This window comes from Gordionus sp. m RMFG-2023, chromosome 2 (assembly GCF_954871325.1).
Source record: "Gordionus sp. m RMFG-2023 chromosome 2, tfGorSpeb1-WG-v2, whole genome shotgun sequence".
Taxonomy (NCBI): domain Eukaryota; kingdom Metazoa; phylum Nematomorpha; class Gordioida; order Chordodea; family Parachordodidae; genus Gordionus; species Gordionus sp. m RMFG-2023.
In genome coordinates this window covers 35,548,340-35,571,814 of record NC_088776.1, presented here as the reverse complement: position 1 = coordinate 35,571,814, position 23,475 = coordinate 35,548,340, and the positions used below count along the sequence as shown (strand labels likewise).

At 26.8% G+C, this 23,475-nt stretch overlaps 1 protein-coding gene across 2 annotated transcripts in view; it reads left to right on the top strand.

Annotated features, from left to right (window-relative positions):
- Positions 1–23,110, top strand: part of LOC135923587 (SWI/SNF complex subunit SMARCC2-like) — a 29,868-nt gene extending 6,758 nt beyond the window's left edge. The window contains exons 1-19 of one of the 2 annotated variants that reach the window (XM_065458421.1): positions 5,068–5,124; positions 5,227–5,299; positions 5,510–5,663; positions 6,215–6,271; positions 11,231–11,496; positions 11,981–12,186; positions 14,416–14,530; positions 15,238–15,423; positions 18,033–18,312; positions 18,475–18,573; positions 18,782–19,064; positions 19,160–19,282; positions 19,352–19,516; positions 19,929–20,030; positions 20,325–20,437; positions 20,701–20,809; positions 20,930–21,075; positions 21,525–21,659; positions 22,728–23,110. In XM_065458421.1, coding sequence (XP_065314493.1) covers positions 5,100–5,124; positions 5,227–5,299; positions 5,510–5,663; positions 6,215–6,271; positions 11,231–11,496; positions 11,981–12,186; positions 14,416–14,530; positions 15,238–15,423; positions 18,033–18,312; positions 18,475–18,573; positions 18,782–19,064; positions 19,160–19,282; positions 19,352–19,516; positions 19,929–20,030; positions 20,325–20,437; positions 20,701–20,809; positions 20,930–21,075; positions 21,525–21,659; positions 22,728–22,907 — 2,817 coding nt within the window. In that variant the 5' untranslated portion in view covers positions 5,068–5,099 and the 3' untranslated portion in view covers positions 22,908–23,110. Of the gene's footprint in view, positions 1–5,067; positions 5,125–5,226; positions 5,300–5,509; positions 5,664–6,214; positions 6,272–11,230; positions 11,497–11,980; positions 12,187–14,415; positions 14,531–15,237; positions 15,424–18,032; positions 18,313–18,474; positions 18,574–18,781; positions 19,065–19,159; positions 19,283–19,351; positions 19,517–19,928; positions 20,031–20,324; positions 20,438–20,700; positions 20,810–20,929; positions 21,076–21,524; positions 21,660–22,727 lie in introns of those variants that run through there. The other variant, XM_065458420.1, reaches the window with a different exon arrangement.
- Positions 23,111–23,475: the final 365 nt, after the last annotated feature.

Sequence of the window (23,475 nt, the reverse complement as noted above, 5' to 3'; positions counted from 1 at the left end):
TTTTAAAAAAATTTTAAATATTTATTCGAAAACTTTTTATCCTGTTTTATTTTTATACAATAATAAATCAACATCATTTCATTCATATAAGTCAGTACAGGGGAGTATATCAACATCGATTGCAATACAAAAATATTCTCAAATAATAAATATTACAGATGCAACCACATTTGCGGAAATCGTATACATCTATCATGTAGTTCAACATTCACAGAGCTATATCATCACAATGTGGGTCGAACCTTTTTCTCATGATACTTAACGACTCCTATATAAGTTCAAACCTTACTTGTGGCAGAACAAAAATGAGCAAGGCTATCACAATTGTTTTAGTACCTGAATCCTAGAGGTCAATTCTTGACGTTATTCTAACAGATGCATCTAATAAGGGAAATATTAAAACATTTCCCATCGATCCTTCGATATTTCAACAAGAATAAGAACATTTCAATAAAACTGTTAAAATTTTCTCCTCGGATAGTGAAAAATCCAACAATGTAGCTAGCCACATAATGGTAATGGTATATATAGCTGATTCAGGGTTATCAATGATTTGCATGTCAGCTTTCTGCGCTGATAATGCCTCTGTAAATTTTGGCAAAAATCAAAGTTACCGAATTGAGGCAGCACAATAATGAAATACCAATTGGCTGTATATGCCATATACTACATAATTCTTGCAAGAAGGCAATAAATATACTATCTGTGGATGTTTAAATAATTGTGATAAAATGTTTTAACGAATTTAGTCATCAACTAAAAGATTTAATGAATTAAAAGAGTTGGTGAAGTGGTCTGACTTGGAATGGTGTGAGTTGTTGCGATATATACCTATTATGTGTGTCATTCCTGCCATCGATAGAATTTTAAAATTTTACAAACCCTTAAAAAAATACTTCTTAAATAAAGATCATAAAAGCTGTCCTAAAATTTTAAAATAATTTTTAGAGTATGAAATGGCAGAAGCATATTTGGGATTCGTTTCCCATGTAGAAAATCACTTCATGCAGTTAATATTCAGTTGCAATCAGAATATTCTTTATAAAAAATATTCACAAAATCATGCTACAGCTCTGTTCATCTCTACAGTTAAAAATTGATTATAAATTTATAAATATCATTTTTATATCTTACTTCTACGTTATTCAACTTGTGGCAAAAGAACATGAAAGGCTCAATAATTGTTAAATCTAATGCTTTTAATGAAATATAGTGAATAATTTTTACTGTTGCAATCTGGCTCTTCTGATTCATTAGTAAATAAACCTCTGCTGCCAATAGTATCTAAAATTTTGACAAATATTAAATAGAAATGTTTGTTATATTATATCTTACACATGTCGGTATATTCTGTGATTTGACTAGTTGCATTAACATGTTCATCTAAACAATATTATTTAAGACTACCCATTAGTATTTCTACCAATGAAAGAACATTTTCTTCTCTAATAAGATTAAAAGCATACTTGAGAAGTAGATTTGAATCTATTTAAAATGGTTAATTCAATATTTAGTCAGAAAAAGAATGTTTAAGCCTCGAGACTGGGATAGGTATCACTTAAAATTGAGAATCTCGCATATATCTACCAGAAAATTTTAAAAGTAAAATTGAAATTAGATAGAGAAGTAAACACTTGTATTTAAATTGAGTTTTTTTGGAGGAAATATTATCATTGCTCCCAATGAGATTCCCAATTTTTCGCGATTTTTGTTTTAACGAGTTAGAACGGGAACCTTGAGATTTCCCTAAGATGTCCAAACCTTTGTCCCATATAAGGAAAATCTTCAAGCTTGCGTAATATTTTTCTGGATAAAATATTTAGTTAGCCGTTTTAATCGTCTCAAATAGAGACGTGTAACAACGCTACTGAGAAGTAATACAAACACTGTTGAAATCATTAAAAAATTAGCTCAATCCCAAAGAAAATTAAATTTTACATTATAAATTTTAATATGCTTCTTAATTATACTTTTTTCGCATTTTTTATACACCATATTTTTTTCTTTACTATGTAAGTTTTATAATACATGCCATAATAATTACTCTTAAATAACTTCTAGAATAATTTTAAAAATTTTGTATAATTATCCCATAGCGAGTTCCTGCGTATGATCCTTCACTGAATAATGATGCATTATTCGTATAAATATAGATAATATTGTATTTTTTATAAATCGAAGAACGAATATTTTCATTTTTTTTTAAAAAAAAACTATTTTTTCGGATATTTAAAAAAAAAAAATTCAAACATCATATAATCGTACTTATGATATTTAAAAAAACGAATTTAAAATAATTCTTTCAGGCATAAAGTTTCCCTACTTGTTTCTTATTTTGGGGAAATATGCGATTTTTGGTAATCATATTTGTATTTATAGAAATAAACGTTCGTAAGATTTAAAAAACCATATTATTTCCCCTCCTGATTGCATAACATAATCTTACTATTGGGTCATTCCATATCAAATCAATGACTTTACAACCCTGCCATCTCAGATTTTGCTAAAATTTGGTATATGTAAGTTAATGAAGTGTCTTAATCGAAGAATCCAAAATACATTTTTCGAAAAAAATGATTTTTTAAAATTGGGATAACTTTAATATTAAATGTAGTATATTTATCTATCATGGCTCATTTTATAGCCCTAAGTAAACTCTTCCACGTATTTTAAATAAAATTAATTTTTAATTTATAAATTTTTTTAAAATTGCTGTCACAAATTTAATTTTTTTAAATGTTAGTATAAATTTTTTTCTCAAAGATATTTTGTAAAGAGTACCAAGAACTGTTCATATAAAAATTTTCAGAATAATAAAAATAAAAGTTAAGTAAGAAAAATGCTTAAAATAAAAATTCCGCTAGATAGCGTTAATATTTCTAATAACTTAGGGCTTAATTTTATTAACTTTTATTTATATACCATAATATAATATTTGTTGAATAAAATCACATTTTGGCACAAAAATAAAATAATAGCTAATTATGATTTAAATTAATTATAGATTTTTCGTATATTTTCCAATAAATTTATTATTCAAATTTGAATATCATGATATGTAAAAATCTTTCATATGAAAAAACATTTATCAAAGAAGAGATTACAGTAAGTTGCAGGATGACAGAATTTGCCAAAATCAATATTGGCGATTATATCTGTGTTGCATGCCGCTTAATATATATATAAGAATAGGGGTATTCCAATTTACCAGGGAAACAATACCGCTACAACTTCCAATGAATTCTTAAAATCCACCATAGAAGTAGAAAATGATACTCCAATTAATAACGATAACACACACTCCTTATATCTTGTTTTGAATCCTTAAATTCAACGTTATTAGATATTGGACAATCTCCAAAAAAAAGGAATTAAAAGAAAAATAATATCCTAAGCAAAAGCTTGCAATTCTTCAACCAGCGATGGAGATAAATAATAGCAACGCCAGCAGGAGATAATAGCAACGATTTGATAATTCAAAATATGGAAAATAGTTATGTATGCTTCAATTCGGAGGATTATCAATTCTTATTTAAAACACAGAAGTATATATTATTAACGACATTACCTCCAAATTGGAGCATACATAACTATTTTGAATTATCAAATCGTTGCTATTATTTATCTTCATCGCTGGTTGTAGAATTTTCTATACCCTTTGTTCTTGCAAGCTTTTGCTTAGTACATTACTTTTTCGAAGAAAGCTATAGGGAGTTGAGCGTTATCGTTATTAATTGGAGTATCATTTTCTACTTCTATGGTGGATTTTAAAAATTCATTTGAAGTGTTGCATGCCGCTTAACTTTATTAAATATAAAATAGAGGGTATTCCAATTTACCAGGAAAATAATACCGCTATAATTACCAATATTGATTTTGACAAATTCTGTCATCCAGCGACTTACTGTAATCTCTTCTTTGATAAATGTTTATTTATATTTAAAGAAGAATAAAATATTGGTAGTCTGTATTGCGAGGAATTGTTTTGTAGAATGGATATTAGTAATAGGGATTTAGCTCAATTTAAATATAAGGATTTAATTTATCAAGCGAAGATTTCTTTATTTTATCACTTAAGTAAAAATAAAATCTGTTACCATGAAAAAATAATCTTCTCATGAGCTTTATATATAATAAAAAATATATCTTTTTTTATAAAATGTAAATCAATTACGGTTATAGAACATAGCAGCAAACTCATATTAACATTTTAAAAGTAATATAAATTGATTCTTTAAATACAAAGTAATAATAAAAAGAAAAGTTAATATAGTACATATGTAACAATATTAGAGGGATTTTATTAATTTTAAAAATCGATAAATTTATTCGGGAAATGAATCGAAAAATCGATAATTAATTTAATACTTGCGCTATCTAGCGGAAATTTTATTTTTGTGCCAAAATGCGATTTTATTTAACAAATATTATATTATGGTATATAAAAAAAAGGTAGATTGACTTTTATTTTCAAAAATTAAGTTTAAAGCTATCTAAAATTATTAAAACCATCTAAGCATTTTTCCTACTTAACCTATCTTTTACCACTCTGAAAATTTTTTATATGAACAGTTATTGGTACTCTTTACAAAATATCAAATATGGAAAAAAAAATTAATAACAAATTTTTGACCGCAATTTAAAAAAATTTTATAAATTAAAAATTAATTTTATTTAAATTACGTGGAAGAGTTTACTTACGGCTAATGAGCTATGATAGATACATATATATATAGTGCATCGAATATTAAAGTTATCCCTATTTTAAACCACTTTGAGACCCTATATCTCCGGTTCTAGTAGAGTAAGGGGCTAATATTTTGGATTCTTCAATTAAGACACTTCATTAACTTACATACCAAAATTTAGCAAAATCTGAGATGGTCGGGTTGTAAAGTAATTGATTTGACATGGAATGACCCTATTAATTAATATCTTATTAAAATAGGTTTTGCTAAATATTAAATAGGAGCCAATTTTCTATAAAAATTGTCATATTTTTGGAATTCTTATAAAGTTTCCCAAAATCCCACAGAATTATGCAATTAATTGTCAGTCAGCCTATTCTTCATGGCACTCCAAAAACAGGAAACTGGCTAATGGTTGGCTTGTGCACACTTTTTAGTAAAACTGAAAGCTTTGTATATTTAAAAAAAATATATATTGAAAGTTGTGAACTTGGTTCAATTATAAATGAATATATTTTATAATGTCTTTAACCTTAAGATGATATGAAGTTGAGAATTTTGTCAAAGAAGAAAAAGGATATACTCGTACATTGGATGCGCAGTCCAGAAAGGTTTTTCCTTATTTATTTTCTATTTAATATTTATATATAATCAATCAAATACCAATAATGGAGTGAGTTGTTGAAAAAAAATCTATTTATATATATTTTACCCTCATTTTTGGAATTGTTTCTTTAGTTTTCTGCTAATAATATAATTCAATTAGTTGATTGATTATATACCTTATTACCCCAACATTAATTTTTATATATGATATCTAGTTATGATCAATGGCTCTACGATATTGAAATCGATATCGAGCCAATAGATCAAAATCAAACAAATAAGAAATGGCATTTGTCTTGTTTGTGGCTCTTTGATCTCGACATATTTAACGAGTGGATGTCCGAAATTGATTATGCTATACCAGAAAAAGTTTGATTTATTTTTTGTTCCAAGTGAAACATCGAATTTCAAAAATTACTTTTCTATATATTTATTATGATTTAAAATATATTTTATTAGTAATGATTAATTGATATGATATAATAGTCGATGTTTTATAATTCGTTAAAAAGGAAGGAAATTATTTTAGAACTATTATAAATTTTATAATATCGATAAGATTATTCTTATTTATTTAAGGAATAAATTTATTCAAGATTAATGTTGAACGGTTCGATTTTTAAAAAACGATGCCAATATTTTAGCCAAAATATTTTACCCAAGCCTGAAAATTTTACTCACAGATGGCGGAAGGTTTTTTCTAATTAACGAAATCTCGAGGCTTGCGTTATTTTATTTTGGATAAAATCTAAAATTGGCTAAATCAAGTATTTTAACCAAACTAGTCAGGATATTCAATTTTTTTTAACATGATTATTGAATGAATTTTTGTCACTCATTTCGATGGCCAAACAACACTTTAAAAGATTTAACTCAACCTTTTTCAATTAAATATAAGTACATGTTTTATTTTGATTAAGGCGACTTTAGAGGATAATGAAGAAAAGACTTTGAAACGGATAGTATTCTCTGGCGAAGTAATTTAATATTTTCATATTAAATAATTTTTTACAAAATTTATTTACTTTTCAGTTTTATTATTTTATCCCCACCCCCTTCACAAATATTTTACACACATTAAATCCTTATAGTGCTACTATAGCACCCAATTTTGAAAAATAAAAATTAACACCCATTTGTTAAAATATATTTTATTTAGATAGATTTTTTTAAAAAAATTGGCCTTCGGCAAAACATAATATATATATGCCTAAAGATAACAACGATTCCTATCATATCTTGTTCGTATTAACAATCCTTTTCAGCTTTAAAATGTCTTACAATATAAATTAAGACATTATCTAAAAAGTTATTGTTTGTATTTGTGCGGTGATGTTAATATATTTGAGTGTTGAAAACCATCTCTCAATATTAACTTTTACAATATTATCTATTGAAATTTAAAACTTATAAATAAATTTATAATAAAATAGTTAAAATTTTTATATTAAATAGGGTTATAATTTTTTTTTTTAATAAATTCTTAAAATCGCATAATAATACTAAATAATGGATAATAATATTGTTATGAGAAGCAAACTAGAATATGAATGAGGTGTCCTAGGGTTTTAGGAAATTTTAGATCATTTATAAAGCCCATTTTTTATTGTGAAAGATTTCTTACTCTGTGGATTTTGCCTTAAACCTTTGAAGGAACTTCTCTTAAATTATTTTAATTTTTATAGACTTTTTTAATCACATGCTTTTTTGCAAATACATGGTGTCATTTAGCAATATCAAAGTGACTACTCTGAACATAATTAGTTTTGTAAATGAACATTATTATGTTTTAAAAAGGCACTATGTGATAAAAAAAGGTGGAATAGCTATAAATTAAAAAAAAACCAAAAATTTACGGCAGAATTGTTTAATATTCACAACACTCTTCACATATACATTTACACGACAGAATAAGATCCTGGTAAAAAGCTCGTTCAAAATTAAATAACTTTAAAAAAACTCGATATTGCCAACCCTATCGCATATACGTTTTTATATCAACTTTTAAATATTCTATATAGTTATTTTTAATATCCACCCTGCCATATTGCTCCAATATAAATAGTACATGATCCAAAATTTTAATGAAGTTTATCTAATATATATAATCTCCATAATCAAAACACGATCGTTTTCGTATCTTCTTATTAAAATTTAAGGAGACTATATAGTGTAATGTTAACTTTTGGCTATCTACCTGTATCGAACCACAAACCTCTTTTTCAAACGTGTTCATTTTAAGCATTCTCCAACTTGAATTATAATTAAATTTAAAATATTAATTATATATATTAATTAATAGCTATTTTTAAAATTTTCCCGTTTTTACCATATTGAATTGAATTAATTAGCTGATATTTTTAAAATTTTGCCGTATACCATATTTTTTTCACATAATAATTTTGAAAATTTTTTCCCAAGCCAGGAGATAGGTAAATCTCTAAAAACCATGTCTATTTTTTATTCGTTTTAAGGGCGTTTATTGTTTTCAGTTTGGGCTAGACAGGTTAATGATAGGTATTGCCTTAAGTGTTTTATCAAATTTGTATTTTGTTTATTTTTTATTTGAATAGGTACTATTAAATTTATTTATAATATATATTCAAAATATCGTGAATTTTGAAAAGCGTCTGGACCTTATCGGTAAGAACCTCGCCCGATGGTTTTGGGTTCGAATCCCAGCAAAGACCATGTTTTTTTCCTTAACCCAATTTGATCGTTCCTTCCTTTGGGGAATGATATAAAGGATTCCGGACCACGTGATTCCATTCTAATATGTTAAATAATAAGGGTCGTATTAAATTTTAATAAATTTTGGTCTGTATTTAGCAAATTAGGTTGGTATTGGTATTTAGAAAATCCTTATACATTGACTTGATCTATCATTAACCGGCTGGACATAGGCCTGAAATTTTTTTTTGCAGACATAGCCAGGCCTGATCAAAAAAACCAAGTCCCATACAACTTTAAATTTTGCCATTTATTTCTATTGTAATTTAATAACAATGTCTTAAATTTAATTTTATATTTAGAATAAAATTTAAATTTGTGATAGAAATCATATTGGGTAAAATTTAAAATAGAGATGCTTGAAAATTTTTTAATTTTAAATATGGGCTTGACATTGGCCTGAAAATTTTATTTTGCAGCTGATCAAAAATCAAGGTCCATGTGATTGTATTTTTAAATGAATTATAACTTTTATATATTTTATTTCAGTTCTCAACCAAAATTATTATGGTCTTTGGCTGGCTTGAGAAAATTTTCCCAACATTATTATGTGCATGAACTGGCTTGGGAATTTTTTTAATAATAAATATTAGGCTTAATATTTAACACAGAATATTTATATGGGTCTCAGGTAAAAGCTAATTTAAATAAATTATTACTCAAAAAATAGTATTCACTCTTAGACTTAATGGGTTGACCTTGGTCTGAAGTAGGATTGAGCGGGATTAAAAAGAATAAAAAATAGATATGGTTTTTGGAGATTTACTTAGCTCCAGACTTGGAAAAAAACTTTCAAAATTATTATCAGTTGGCCAGGTTTGAGAAAATTTTTTTAAAATTATAATGGTTTGGGCTGGGCTTGGAAAATATTTTTATGAATTATATTGAGCTGGGCTTGGGAAAAATTTTTCAAAATTATTATCAGTTTAGACGCTTGGGAATTTTTTATTATTAACTATGGATCAGACATTGACTTGAAACAAATTTTTTTTGCAAGCCTGAGCTCGGCTTGATAAAATCAAGGCCCATAAAATCTGATTTTGAATATATTTTTAAATTTATTCGGATTTTTTAAATATTTTATTCCAGTTCTCAACTTTATGATCTTTGGGTGGGCTTTTTCAAAATTATTATGGCCTTGGACCTTGCTTGGGAATTTTTTTAATATTAAATATTAGGCATAGATGATAAGTAATATTTTAACAAATAATATATATGGGTATCAAGTAAAAGCTTTAAATATATTTTGCCTCAAAACATAGCATTTACACTTAGTTTTAATGGATTGGACCTGGCTTGAAAGGAGGAGGGGGTTATAAAGAATAAAAATTGGATATTATTTTCAAATAACAGGTAAAAACTATCATAAAAGTATGATAAAATTCTCATTCCCCGTCATTTTTGACGGGCTCAGCAATGCCGACTGACGGGAACATTATATTTTTATTTAGCCCATCAAGAAAGACGGGTCATCATACTTTTCCCTTCTTCGATGATAGATGAATCAGAAATTAAGAATATCTTATGAGATGTGATTCATAAATTTACCTCTTTTTCTCCTAAATTTTGATATTTTCATAAAATATATTAATAAAGTATATTTAGTACCATAAACACAAACTAACTAATTACCCCTCAACCCCGTCATTCTTGACGGGTTATTAGCTAGTATTAATTATAATTATATTGTAATTTAAAAAAAATTATTGAGAAATTTTTATAGATATATATTTAAAAATATATTAGCCTCCCTCCTCTCCTTAAAAAGTCTAACGACGCGCCTGTTTGTATATGTCCTTTGTTTTAAAACCAACGAATGCACTTTTTTATACTATGAATGACGTTACTACAATTAATGCAAATCGGTTAAATTCAATATTCCTAAATGCTAACCCATTTGAAGATATTGAAGAATGTTAATTATCTTATAAATTCTAAGGTTTTAAGGTCCATTTTATATTCATATAATGTTGAACAATATCGGTTAATTTCTAATCGATAAATAAAAAGAGAAATTATACTTAGAATGCCATAATGATTATAATTTAAACGTAGCATAACCAGAGGTTCAAACTGAACCTGAACCGAACATTTAGACTGATATTAATCATTATTATTTTCTGAACCTAAACCGAATTTGAACCGTTAAAAAATTATCGTCTGAATCTAAATCGCTTTAAAAATGCATGTGGAGGTTAAACCTTTTGATATTTTAACTCTTAACGATTATTAATAATTAGTTTTGACTGATAATTCCTTAATTATTTTTGGATAGTTTTGTATATTGCTATTTGACGGTGCCAGCAACCCATGTCTAGCATATAGAAGTGTTCTCAGTCATAAAATTTGTTCTTCTTCCTTACAGATATAAATTTGACAGAAGAAAATTTTGAAAATATTTTAATTGTGTATGGTTCAATATTAATTTTTAGAGAATATTGATAAAATTTAAAAAGAAATCCTTTTCTTTACATAATTCTTATAAGCTTATATATAAAAAAGTTTAAACCTTTTTATAGGTTCAAATCGAACCGATATTGTTATTTTTGCGAACCGAACCTGAATCATGAACCATTATTTATATCTGAACTGGAGATATTTATTACGGTTGATTCCTGAGCTTAAAATTATAATTATTGGTGATACATACGCTCAAAAATTATAAATGTTTATCAAAGCAAAATTCTTTGATGAGTCATTAGCAATTTAAAGAGTAATTTGGTTTTTAACGTGATTTTGAATTCATGTCTTACCTCGTTCCTGATGATGCCTAAGTTTTTTTTAGGGATTTGGATGATTGAGCATTGTAATTATTGAAGAATACTAAATTGATAGAAAGATAAAAATGTGTTTAGTAAATGAAGAAAACCAAAGGCCCAATTATATATAAACATAAAATAATAGAAATGAGAATATTGAATTTGAAGTTCAAAAGTTTTTCTTGAAAGGTAAAAATTATTTATATGAATAAATTTAAACTTATAAGAATAATATAAATCACGAATAAATGCAAAAGAAATCGTGTCTTTTTCTCCAAAGCTTCACATTTAAACGGTTTCAAATTTATATACTTTTTTATAAGATATAAATTCGGATTTAGTGACTAGTTGATTATATATGCAAGTTAATTACAATTCAAAACAAAAGTAATACTTAACTCTTCTTTTAACTAAATCCCTTTTATATTAAAATATAAATCGCAAAAGCTTTTAACCACCAAATATATGAAGCATCACGTCCAATTCAACGAAGCTATAACCAACGCTCGTTCTATCTCGGCCAAGGCTGATAAATTGCGAAAAGATAGGTTCAAGGGACTTGATTTTGGACAGCTTACCGCCTCATTGAATCATAGCCACAATTTGATAAACAAAACTATTTTAGGAGTTTTAAATAGCGGAAGTAATGTTACAACGAGTAACAATGCTGATAAAAAATCTTCTGGCAATGTATCATCCCTCAAACGAAAAAGGTGTTGTTAGAATAATTATAAATTTATGTTGGCTGGGAAAATCCAAAATAATCGAAATCTTGGCCCTATTTTAAAATGTAGTTTTTAGTTTGAATTGTGTAAAAAATATATTTTGTTTTTTAATTTTTTTTCCAAATCAATCATTGAAGACTAATTATAATTGAGGTCTAGAATAAATTTAATTTACCATGAATTTAAAAAAAATCATCTAGTGATACAGTAAATTATCTTCCTAACAGGATATAAGAAAAAATATGAATTGAAGTTCATCCAGCCCAATATGAATAAGTATGATTTCTAAGTACACATATTTCTAAATCAAAATTGAATTTAATTAGTAATGAAATAGATTTTATGAGTATATAACAGTTAATAGTATGTATATCATATGACTTATTTTATATGAATATAAAATATAAAATACAAACCTTTAAATTTATGCAAACATGTAATATATCTTTCTTAACATTAAAAAAATCATCAGCTCCCACCATAACAACCCTTCCACGAGCTCTTTATCTTCTAATTTTCCATCTAGCATTCCCACCAAGAAGAGACTTAGGGAGGAAGATTTATCCAACATCAACAATGATTCCATGGATTCTAACAGTAATCAAGATATTGCCCTTGATAAGAAGGACCCAGAGGCTACTATAACCAAGACCAAAGAAATTCCTATATCTAAATTAGGTTTTTTTTAAATATAAGACTTATTTTTGCCTTCTTGAAATTTTAATCACCTGCTTAATATCGGATTAATTAGACGTTTCAATTTACTTGATTTTTTTCTTATCCTACCTATCTTAATATTTTGAACCAGGGATGGATATATGTTTGATCAAATAGAATTATGTCATTTGACCGATATTTGTGTTATATTCAATTAAATGTTTTTATGACATTATTATATTGAATAATCGGTTAAAAATCTCGCCTAAGCTTATTAGGCGGTATATGTAATAACAAATATATAAAATATACTCATAAATAATTGCACATTATTAAAAATTTGGTAATATTTTGATTCATTCTTGAAATATTGTTTCGTTTTAACTTTCTGTGGCAGAGTCGTTTGTTCAATTGAATAAACATATTCTATTGTTTTCAATTAATCATTATAAAACGCTAACTAATTTTTCCATAATCAAAGTTTTCAATCGATTTCGTTTCTTTGTATGAATATTACACAGATAGACCAATTTCTTTCTAAGGAAGAAGTTGAACTTGGAAGGGTTAACAAGATATTTGCTACTTCCTTTAAAGGGCTAGGTACAAAGTTCTTTCTACCAGTTTGATGCCGAAATCTGATTAATGGTTATGTATTCTACGCACACATATATTGTTAACATAGATACCGCTTTTACAGCAAAAATTTATTATATCACCTAAGATGGCTTGATTATCACCACACCTTGTAGAATTCCTAGTTCTTTTATCATATCACAAGTTTCGCGGAATTCATTATTCATGAGATGTTGTCCTTGATATTGGGGATCTTACAAGTAGTCATCATTATGAGAAGTTGCATTTAGATCTTTTTTTTTATTTCAAACATGTTTATAATTTTTTTTATTCTGATGTAGAAAATATTAGCCTTGTCACGATAATAATATGTTCTTTATAAAGATAACATTTCATTTTTACTTGGGACAAGGGCATATGTTCTCTTGAATTCTCACATTAGCGGTTTAAATATATAAAAACAAATTTTTTTCCAAAATTGTTCTTCGTCTAAGATATGATTACTATTTCTCAAGCTTCTTCGAAGATGAACACTCTTGAAGCTTTTTTGTGCATGCATTTTATTGAAGAAGCCACCTCGTTAAACTAATTGTACTTAAAGTAGATAATATGACATGTTATCGGGAAATTCTACACTAAGATTTAACAATTTATTTAAGATCGATGTGAATTAATAACTTCATTTGTTCAAGATTCCGAGTAAATAATTGTAATGTGTGTTGCGGCACTTTTATAATAATGAATATGGTTAGGCTAAGGAATATAAAATTCTTAAAGTTTTCATATTAACCGCATTTACCGTGACTAAAGAATTACTTTTGTAGAATTTAATTTTTCTATTATATTTTTAAATTTCTTGCTCCACCCACCTGAAACAATAGATAAATGGGAAACTTAATGTATAATTGTTAATTTGGGGTTAAGACTCGTTACTAATTTTATTATAAAGTCAAATCCATTTACAAAATGAAAAATATATATAAAGAAGTTAAAATATAATCTTCTTTCTATCTATATATATGTTATAAAATTATATAATCTTCTACATAAAAATACAAAAATAGGTTAAACCAAAAATAAGAATAAAAAAATTATATATTTGAATCTTGACAATAATTTCGCAATTTTTGCAAAAGTTATATCTAAAAGAGGCCCCATAACTAATTAAGAGTGGGTTAGTTACTTTTAAAGAACCCTTTTATATATGGATTTTTGACAACAGTAAATTGCTTGTGAATACAGCCTTTATAAACATCTCATTGATAAACAGGTTCATTAAAAAAAATATATAATAATTATATGACTGGTCAAATATACGTTCTGTCAAATTGACCAGCTTACCAACTCTGCTTTAGTGTTGTTAAACGGCTTTTTTTGCCAATTTTAAATTAAAATTTTATATTATGCAAGCTTCAGGATTTCATTAATAGATGTCCAAACCTTTCTGTCATCTATGAGCAAAATTTCCAGGCTTGTGTAATATTTTTTGACTAAAATATTGGGTTGGCCATTTTTAAAAACCGAGCCCTTTTAACAACATTTGAACTAACATATTTTTCTGCAAATAATAATGTCAAAAAATGCAAATGGTGAAGGAAAGTATATGCAAAGAAATATTAAGTAAAAATGTCATATTTAGTTCTAAAATTTTCTTTATAAATTTTTATTATTTTACAGACTCTACGAATGTAACTACTACAAATAATAGCTCATCATGCAATAACACTTCGAGTGCAGAACAAACCTATCACATTATAATTCCTAGCTACTCTGCTTGGTTCGATTATAACTCGTAAAAAATATTAAAGATAAATTTTCTAATGTACCCAATGTTTGAGAGATTACTTGAGATTACGCTTAAAGTTTGTCTCGAAAAATATGGCGGAAATATGTACAATAAAGATTTAAATTAAGATATATTAATATTATAAGTTTAGGTTAGATTTTTATTTTGATACTAAAATTTTGTTATATATATTATCCGTTTTTTTAGTTTGATATTGATTTTACTAAATGCTTGGTTATTTTTACATAAATGGCTTCCACTCTATCATAACCATCAATTATAAAAGATTGTTGAATGAGCCTTAGTTTTTTTTATCCATTAATTATTAAAACCTCTATAATTATGAAGTAAAATTTTTAGAAATGTAAGGGGTGTTGGACCTTTTGATTTTATATGCTTTATTTTTTGCAATTTAAATTTATTGAGTTTCCGTTGCATTTTGGTTAACTGGCAAGGAGGGGCTGATTTATAGAATTCAGGATAAGAAAGTGATGACATCGAAGTTTAAAATTTTTGTAATGTATAATCAAGTTTTCTTGTTCTCCCCAATATGATTAAAACACAATTTTAATTATTTGAGGAGTAAAACAATACATAACACAATATATAGTTAAGGGTTAATAATTAGTGATTTATAACGAAGATATTCGAAGGAATTCATTCCTACTACAAATTTGTATATATCCTTTTTTATTAATTTTTTTTATATTTAGAATAAACAGAGTCGAAAAAAGAGCCCTCCCCGAGTTTTTTAACGGGATAAACAAATCGAAGACTCCAGAAATATACATAGCCTATAGAAATTTTATGATAGACACGTATAGACTTAATCCCTTTGAGTACCTCACATTCACGGCATGCAGACGTAACCTTACGGGCGATGTTTGTTCTATTTTAAGGTATCTACATATCTTTACTTCCATTTTTATCAAGTCGCCTTGTTAGGGAAGTTCAAGAGCATACTAATAACTATCAAATTTATTTTGAGAACTCAAACTTATTCTCTACTTGCTCTTCTTTTCACCTATTTTCTAAATCTTTTAATGTTTAAAAATATTTTTTTACTGAATTCTTTGAGATTAGGAATTCCTACCTTTTTTTACCACTGAAATATTTTAAATATCTTTTGGAATTGGGATCATTAATTATAATCGATGTGCTTTTACCTCATAATATTTGAGTAGAATTTAAAATTTGGTTATGAAACTGATTTTATTACATTCTCTTTCACTTTAAATATTATAATAAAAGATAATATAAAATATTCTTTCAAGCTTACAATTTGTTTTTCTTATTTAAAATTTTATCCCTAAATGCAAAAATAAGAATGCTAAAATTTAAAGCATATTCCATTATTCATTTTTATATCATATTTTGCAATAAATAAAATAAAATAGATAAACATTAAATTATCTGTTATTGCTGAATATTTAAATTTAATGCATATCATATAGGGAATAAAATATGGATCAAAAAATATTTTACTACCAAGCCATGGACGACTTATGGCAAACTTCTTACAAAGCTTCCCTTTTATTGCTCAAAAAAGGAGATTATTGAATTTAAAAGAATCCATAAATTAAGATTGTGAACAAAACGAATATTATTTACAAGTGAGAAAGATAGCAGAAAGTCTTAGAGCTGGTGATTTTATATAAAAATATACAAATAAAATTTATATAGAATATAATTTTTTCCAATAACATATACATCTAAACAATTTTGATGGTACTACAATAATAATAATAAACTTAGTGTTTGTTAGTATAAAACTAATTCCTTCCTAATATAGTCGAAATATTATTTTTAAGCTTAAGGCAGAATATTTCCAAAAATTATCTTTCAAACTCGTATATACCATAGCATTCGCCAAGGCTGGGGCGATACATTAATTCTATACATTTTACCGACAGATGGATTGAGATACTTAAGAAATGAGTTTTTTAGACTTTTTTAAATTGAATTATTTTATCATTGTATTAATTTATTTCTATATGATGTACCTTACTTGTAAAATTAAAACTTGAGGTTATAATGGGCTTCTTTAACAAAAAATAATGTTATTATAATTGAAGATTAGAACTTTAAACCTTAGTTTAAGTAAATTAACATTTCTATATTTGATTTCGAAGGGTAGTTATTTATATCATTTTGATTTTTGTGTCTCTTGCTTATTCACCTTTATAATAAAAAAATATATTATATAGGTTCGTAATTGCTCTATTTTTAACCGGCTAGACTAAATTTAATAAACTTTTTTTAAAAGTATAGTTCAACTTTAAAAACTGAAAAAATAAATAAACTAATGCTTTACTATATAGATTAAGCCTAATTAGCCAATTTCTAGCCATTACCCAACTGTAATAAATTAAAATTATTGAAAATTTTGCAAAGTCGACATAAAAAACTCAGCTATGCCTTTTTGTAGTCATCTTGAATGGTTAAATTAATGGGCATTTGATTCAAATATTAAGTATTTGATGTTTATGGAGTGATTGGCCTTTATATTAAAAAATATCTAATGAAAATATTTACATTTGATATTAGCATTTTATTTTAAGAATGAGTGTTTCATAATATTCCCAAATAAAAATTCAACACCCTCTTTAAAACAAAATGCTATAAATTAATCAAATTGCATTCATAATAATATATGGAGTGGCTTTTATATATTATTGTGTCATATAAAGATACCAATTTCTGCTATGGTAATGATTCGGAATTCCATTAGTTAAAAAAACTCGAGTGATGCGAATTTCTAAGGTTTATATATAAATTACACGGTCGTTTTAATAGATATCTTTTTATTGTGTAAAGATTAAATTAAAAAGAGATGAAAAATAGTCAACACAATAGAAATTATTTTATTTTTCATGCAGATTTTCTTATAATGAACACAAATTGAGCGTTTCAAACTCTACTGATGCAAACACAATAATGCATTTAAATGATAATGTGTAAATTGAAAAATTACTGTTCACGCTAGAAACTATTTTAAAAAAATAAAATGACTTGCTTTTTTCATTACCTTTTCGTGAGGCTAGCATTTTTTTTGTTCCAAACTAACATACTCATTTTTTTTATAAATTTAAAAATCCTCATCTGTTATGTTATTTTATTTAAAAAGTACTGCAAAACACAAAAGCTCAATTCGTGCCAGAGTTTGAAAAAAACCTTTTAAAATATTTGATTTAATATTGAAAGATTTTTTATGCAAAATTACAAGAGATTTTTTAAACATGATTTTGGCATTTCATGATAAAATTTTATCAAAAATCTCTCTTCAAATTTTTTTCTCTTAAATTCTTGTGTCTTATTACAACAAAAACACGTAATTTTATGAATTATGATATATATAAATATAACGCATATAAATAAACAGAATAACATTAGAAATAAAATAAATTGTTATGTAAATAGAAAAAAGTGAAAATTTAAGAGAGATAAATAAAACCAAGGTTTCTATCATAAAATATAGATATTTACTTTTTCACTTTGCATTTATCAGAGTGTTCGCCTTCCTAGAACAATGGGGCCTTATTAATCATCAAGCCGGTTCCGATTTCGACCCGAGTTCCAACTCTTCTCTTACAACCTTCAAACCCTATAGCCTAGGGCCTCCATCTACGGCTCATTTTCACGTTCTAGCCGAAACCCCCACTGGTTTATTAGTCAATAATAATCCCACTCCTTCTAATGCTAGCAAAACTGGTAATGAACCTGGAGTAGGAGAGCCTAATATTCTTAGTTCCTTAGGAGTTAGTTTAGCCTCTGGCCTTTCTACTCAAGTAGACAAAAATGTCTTATTTGTATATAAATAATTATTGCTTAGAAATTGATATTGGACAGTATTTAATTTCCTATTTGTTTATATAATTAGTAAACGATATGAATAAATTTTACAATCGCATTGTTTTTGAATATTTATGACTTATATAATTTTAAAACAGAATAATCTTGTTTTGGGCGGCGGCAAATTATCCCAAATCTCAAATTTTGGACTTAAAATGGATCAATATTTACCCAAAAAATTGAATCAAGCCGGAAAAGTAATTTAAACAAGCAATTGACCAAAAAAATGGCAATTACTCAATTTATTATAACAATTATAAATCCAATGCTCTTCCATAATTATATTATATCTATTCTATTTAAATTTTCTGGTTTTTATCTCATTGTTCAATAACTAAATTTTTCAAATTATGACAAGGTAACTTACATTTTTAATATAAACGAACTAATCAATAAAATGCAAAGACTATGACCTCCGACATTTCATCTAACTCCCTTCCCCTCTCATCGAATGTAACAGCTGGTACGACCACAAATGCTGCAAGTTCTGTTAACGAATGGAGCCAACAAGAGATCCTGTCACTTTTAGAGGGCCTTGAAATGTATAAAGACGATTGGAACCGAATATGCGAGCATGTGGGTGGGGGCCGAACTCAGGAAGAGTGCGTACTCAAATTTTTACAGTTACCTCTTGAGGACCCATACCTGTCTGGGGAAAAAAACGAAACAGATGGGTCCGAGATATTAGGTTTTTATGCATTTGGTGAATATTAACAAATAAGCTAGTAGTTTGCCATACTATCCCGGAAAAATAATATGCATAAATTTATATTTCTCTTTTAGGTCCGTTAGCTTATCAACCATTCCCGTTCAGCCAATCCGGTAACCCAGTGATGTCGGTGGTTGCATTTCTTGCATCCGTCATAGATCCCAGAGTTGCTGCATCCGCAGCTAAAGCAGCCTTAGGTAATATCTAAAGTTGAATGTTATTTTATTATATCTTTATCGCATATCTGTATTAATTATTTTTTATAGAAGAATTTTCTAAGATAAAAGACGAGGTCCCTAAGGCAATGGTAGATTGCCATGCCCAACAAATCAAAATTAAATACCGAGAAACTTTATCCGCTGCTACCTTGCAAGCTTCAAATAGCGGTTTATCGTTAGAAACTATATCGAAAAGTCTTTTAGAAACTAGCGGTAATTTATTTTTTGAAAATGGATTCTTAATTTTTATATTCCTTTATAATCCCATATTTTTTATAACCTCATAGACTGTCAATTCTTGTTAAAATTAAAATAAATGCGTTACTTTTTAATTTCTAAAGGAAAGCTAGTTCGATTCTTATAGTTAGTGTTGTTAAATGGCTCGATTTGAGCCGATTTTTAAAAACGGCTAACTCAATATTTTATCCAGAATAATATTACCCAAGCCTGAAGATTTAGGTCATATTCACGAAATCTCGAGCTTTTAGTCATTTCTGACTAAAATATTGAGTTAGCCATTTTTAAAAATCGCCTCAAATCGAGCCGTTTATTAACACTACTTATAGTAACGTTCATAGAGCACTTATTAAAATTAATTTTAAAGAATAATTCACTGCTATAATAGGTATAGCCGGAACAGAAACCCAGAGTCAATGCGATATCGAAATGTTGACGGAAAGGTTCACAACCCCCTTGGTTAAGTCTGAAGAAACGAATAGCGAAGAAAGTTTATAAACATACACATACCTATTTATTCATCATGCATGCTCTTATTTTCTTATTAATCATCACAAACATAACGACATAATTTCCAAAATTTGAGACATCGACTAATATAAAATGTGTTAAGATTTCGAATGCAGATATAATTTGTTATTTTAAGTAATTTTTACAAGTTAAATAATTTTATTTTTAAATAAATTAAAAAATATGGAAATGTTTTCCATCAAATCTGGTCAACACTTTGATTTTTTCTCCAAAACTTTAAAATTTGTCTTGAATATTATATCTAAATTAAAAGAAAACAATAATTCGGAAATAACCACCAGTAGTGTTAGCCAGGGCAATGAGGTAGATGAAGCCGGCCTAGTTGCCATGGGTGGTGACAGAACCAAAAAACGCCATATAGCTGTGGTATTTTGTATTAAAATTTTTAAAACTATCTTTTACGAAAATTGGAATAAACTTAATAAATATATTTTTTAAAGAATCTTAAAAAAATTAATTGAATAAGTTTAACTTTTTATGTATTTTATTTTCATAAGCAAAAGTTTATTAAATTCGATAATTTTATTTGATTTAAACAAATTAACATATTAATAATATTTACGATATAATATCTATTACTTTACATTTATATGCAATCATAATAAATTCTATTGATTTTTTAAAAAAAGATTAATCCTACAATCGTTAGTTCTAACCAATCTATTTCATCAGACACTTCAACTCGTGATGCATATTTAATAGCTAACCAAGAATCTGTAGAGACATCTTCAGAATATCGTATGTATATTTTTTTATATAAATTTTCATATCAAATAAGCAGAAACCTTTTCAGAAAATTAGTTGGCCACAAAATGCTATACTATAACTAGAATTTAACTTCTCTCCTACCTTTAACAGCTAGGCAATTAGTAAATATACCTGATTCAAACCTCACGATAAAAACGGTACCACTTCATGCAGAAGAAGATAAAACGACTATTACTGATGCAGATATTCAATCCAGCGCGGCTGTTGCTTTGAGCGCTGCAGCAGTGAAAGCTAAAGTTTTAATAAATTACATACTATTTTATTGAAAGGGGAGGAAGAAATAAACGTAAAAAGAATCAATCCTTCAGTTTTATATGAAAATTGAAAGCGAGTCCAAAATTTTAAACTTGCGTTTTATTAATTTATAGAGAAATTGCAAGTTATCCTGTCTTTGCTAGCAATTAAAAATGCGCATATTAGCGCATTTAAACAGACGTGAGTGACTTGGCTATATTCCCTCATCTTTTTACGCCCATTAATAAAAAAGCATTGTTTTTATAAAATGCGTGTATACGCCCATTTTTTTAATTGCCCGCGAAGACATAACCTTATGCGCTAAGTGTATAGTTCTATGTTTAGTTTTTTTTACTTTTCTTAAATAGAATTTTAATACAAAAAAATAATTTTTGCAAAATATTATTTTTGAGTTTTATTAATTAATCGAATGTTTTTGCTTCTCTTCCAGCATTTAGCCAGTGTCGAAGAAAGGAAGATAAAATCTTTAGTTGCCCTCTTAGTTGAAACTCAAATGAAAAAATTGGAGATAAAACTGAGACATTTCGAAGAATTAGAAGCCATCATGGATAAAGAAAAGGAACAAGTTTTTTTCACTGGCTCAATATTATTTATATAGTTCATATTTGAAATGAAAACTGGTACGACTTATATTAAAAGTTAGCACCTAATTAATTTAGATTAATTTACTGATTATCGTTTTTTTAGCAATTCATGACTTACAATTACTTTAGGTTTAGCAAGTTTTTATCGTATTTATGTGAGATATACCAGATACTTATTGGACCTGGTACATGAAAACTTGACCTATTATTTAATACACTATTATAATAATTAATATTCGACCTAAGGTTATTCAAGGTCTGCTTACTTTTTCAAGGAACTTTTATTTGTAAACATTACCGCGAATTAATACAATTTTAGGTCAAATTGGTTTAATGGTGCTGTTATTATTTTTGGGATAGGTTCTAAATAGCTATAACAAAAATCACGAAAAATAAGGAATCTCGCTTATATATTTTAGAAAATATTTAAAGCAAATGGCAAAAACATTACCACAAATGTGTTATACAGAATGATAATACATTAACAAACCACTTGACAATAGAATTTCGCGAATTATCTTACATTTGCAATATTGCGGTCATCTTTGAATAAATCAAAGCAAAATTGGGGTTTATCTTGTACCGTAAATATTTCCGAAAATATGTGATCTTCTAAAATTTGTTAAAAATCATAAAACAAGGATAAATATTTACTGTAGTATTAGTTAAAAATCATTAAAGAAAATAAAATTTAATAATTCTGCTTCAAATTTTTTTTCACAATCGATATTTTTTGAATTTAATGTTGTTTTCTTGATGGAGAAAAAAATGTCTGAATGTAAGATTATCTGCATAACACACTATGCAGCATGGCAAATGAGAACTATAATTTTCGATGATGTTTTTAGGCTATTGCAAAAATGTATACACGTTATTGTTTTCATGATAACATTATCTTCTGTAAATCTATATATACATGTAATCTAGAAACTAACTTGCCTATCATTACTTTTTGAAATGTAAATTATTAATAGTCTAATAATGAAATTAAAGGTTAATATATACTTGTTTTTTGGATGCTTCATGATGTATATTTTTTGATAAAATAGCTTGAATATCAAAGGCAACAATTATTGCAGGAAAGACAAAACTTTCACCTTGAACAGATCAGAGCCCTGGAATTTAGAGCAAGAAATCAAGTTTTGCAAGAAATTCAGCATCATTCTTCTGCCACCCCTCTTTCTCAATCTGGGCCGGCACCACCTCCAATACCACCGCAATATAAATAAATATATTATTTTAAATTTGATTTATATGTTTATTTTTTTATATGTTAAATATAGATTTCAAAAATATTTTATTTATTTTGGACATTGCTATAACTTAATTAATCCAAGAAGAATGTATTACCTTAAATTATTTTATTATTAAGACAAATAAATTAAATTGTATATTATGATTTTTTAAATTTATAAATAAAAATTGCATATTATGTTGTATTAGTCTAATTTGAACATTGAATAAACTAAACTGACCCTTGCCATATATAGACTCTAGCTCATAATTATATTAGGTAAAATCAGAAATTTAATTATCGAATTAATCTAGTGTTTAAGAATAACACTGTCTACAATTCTATCCACTTATATTTTTCATATTCCTCTTCTTTTAACGTTTTAATATGATATAATATACTCCCTTTATACATCCAATTATAATTTTTTGTAAAATTAAGTATACGATATCTAATGTAATTTCAATACTTCCCTTTTTTTAGCCAAACAACTTATAAATAAATTATAAAGTTTACAATTATATAAACCTTTTTATATTAGCTTCTTATGTGATTATTGTTAT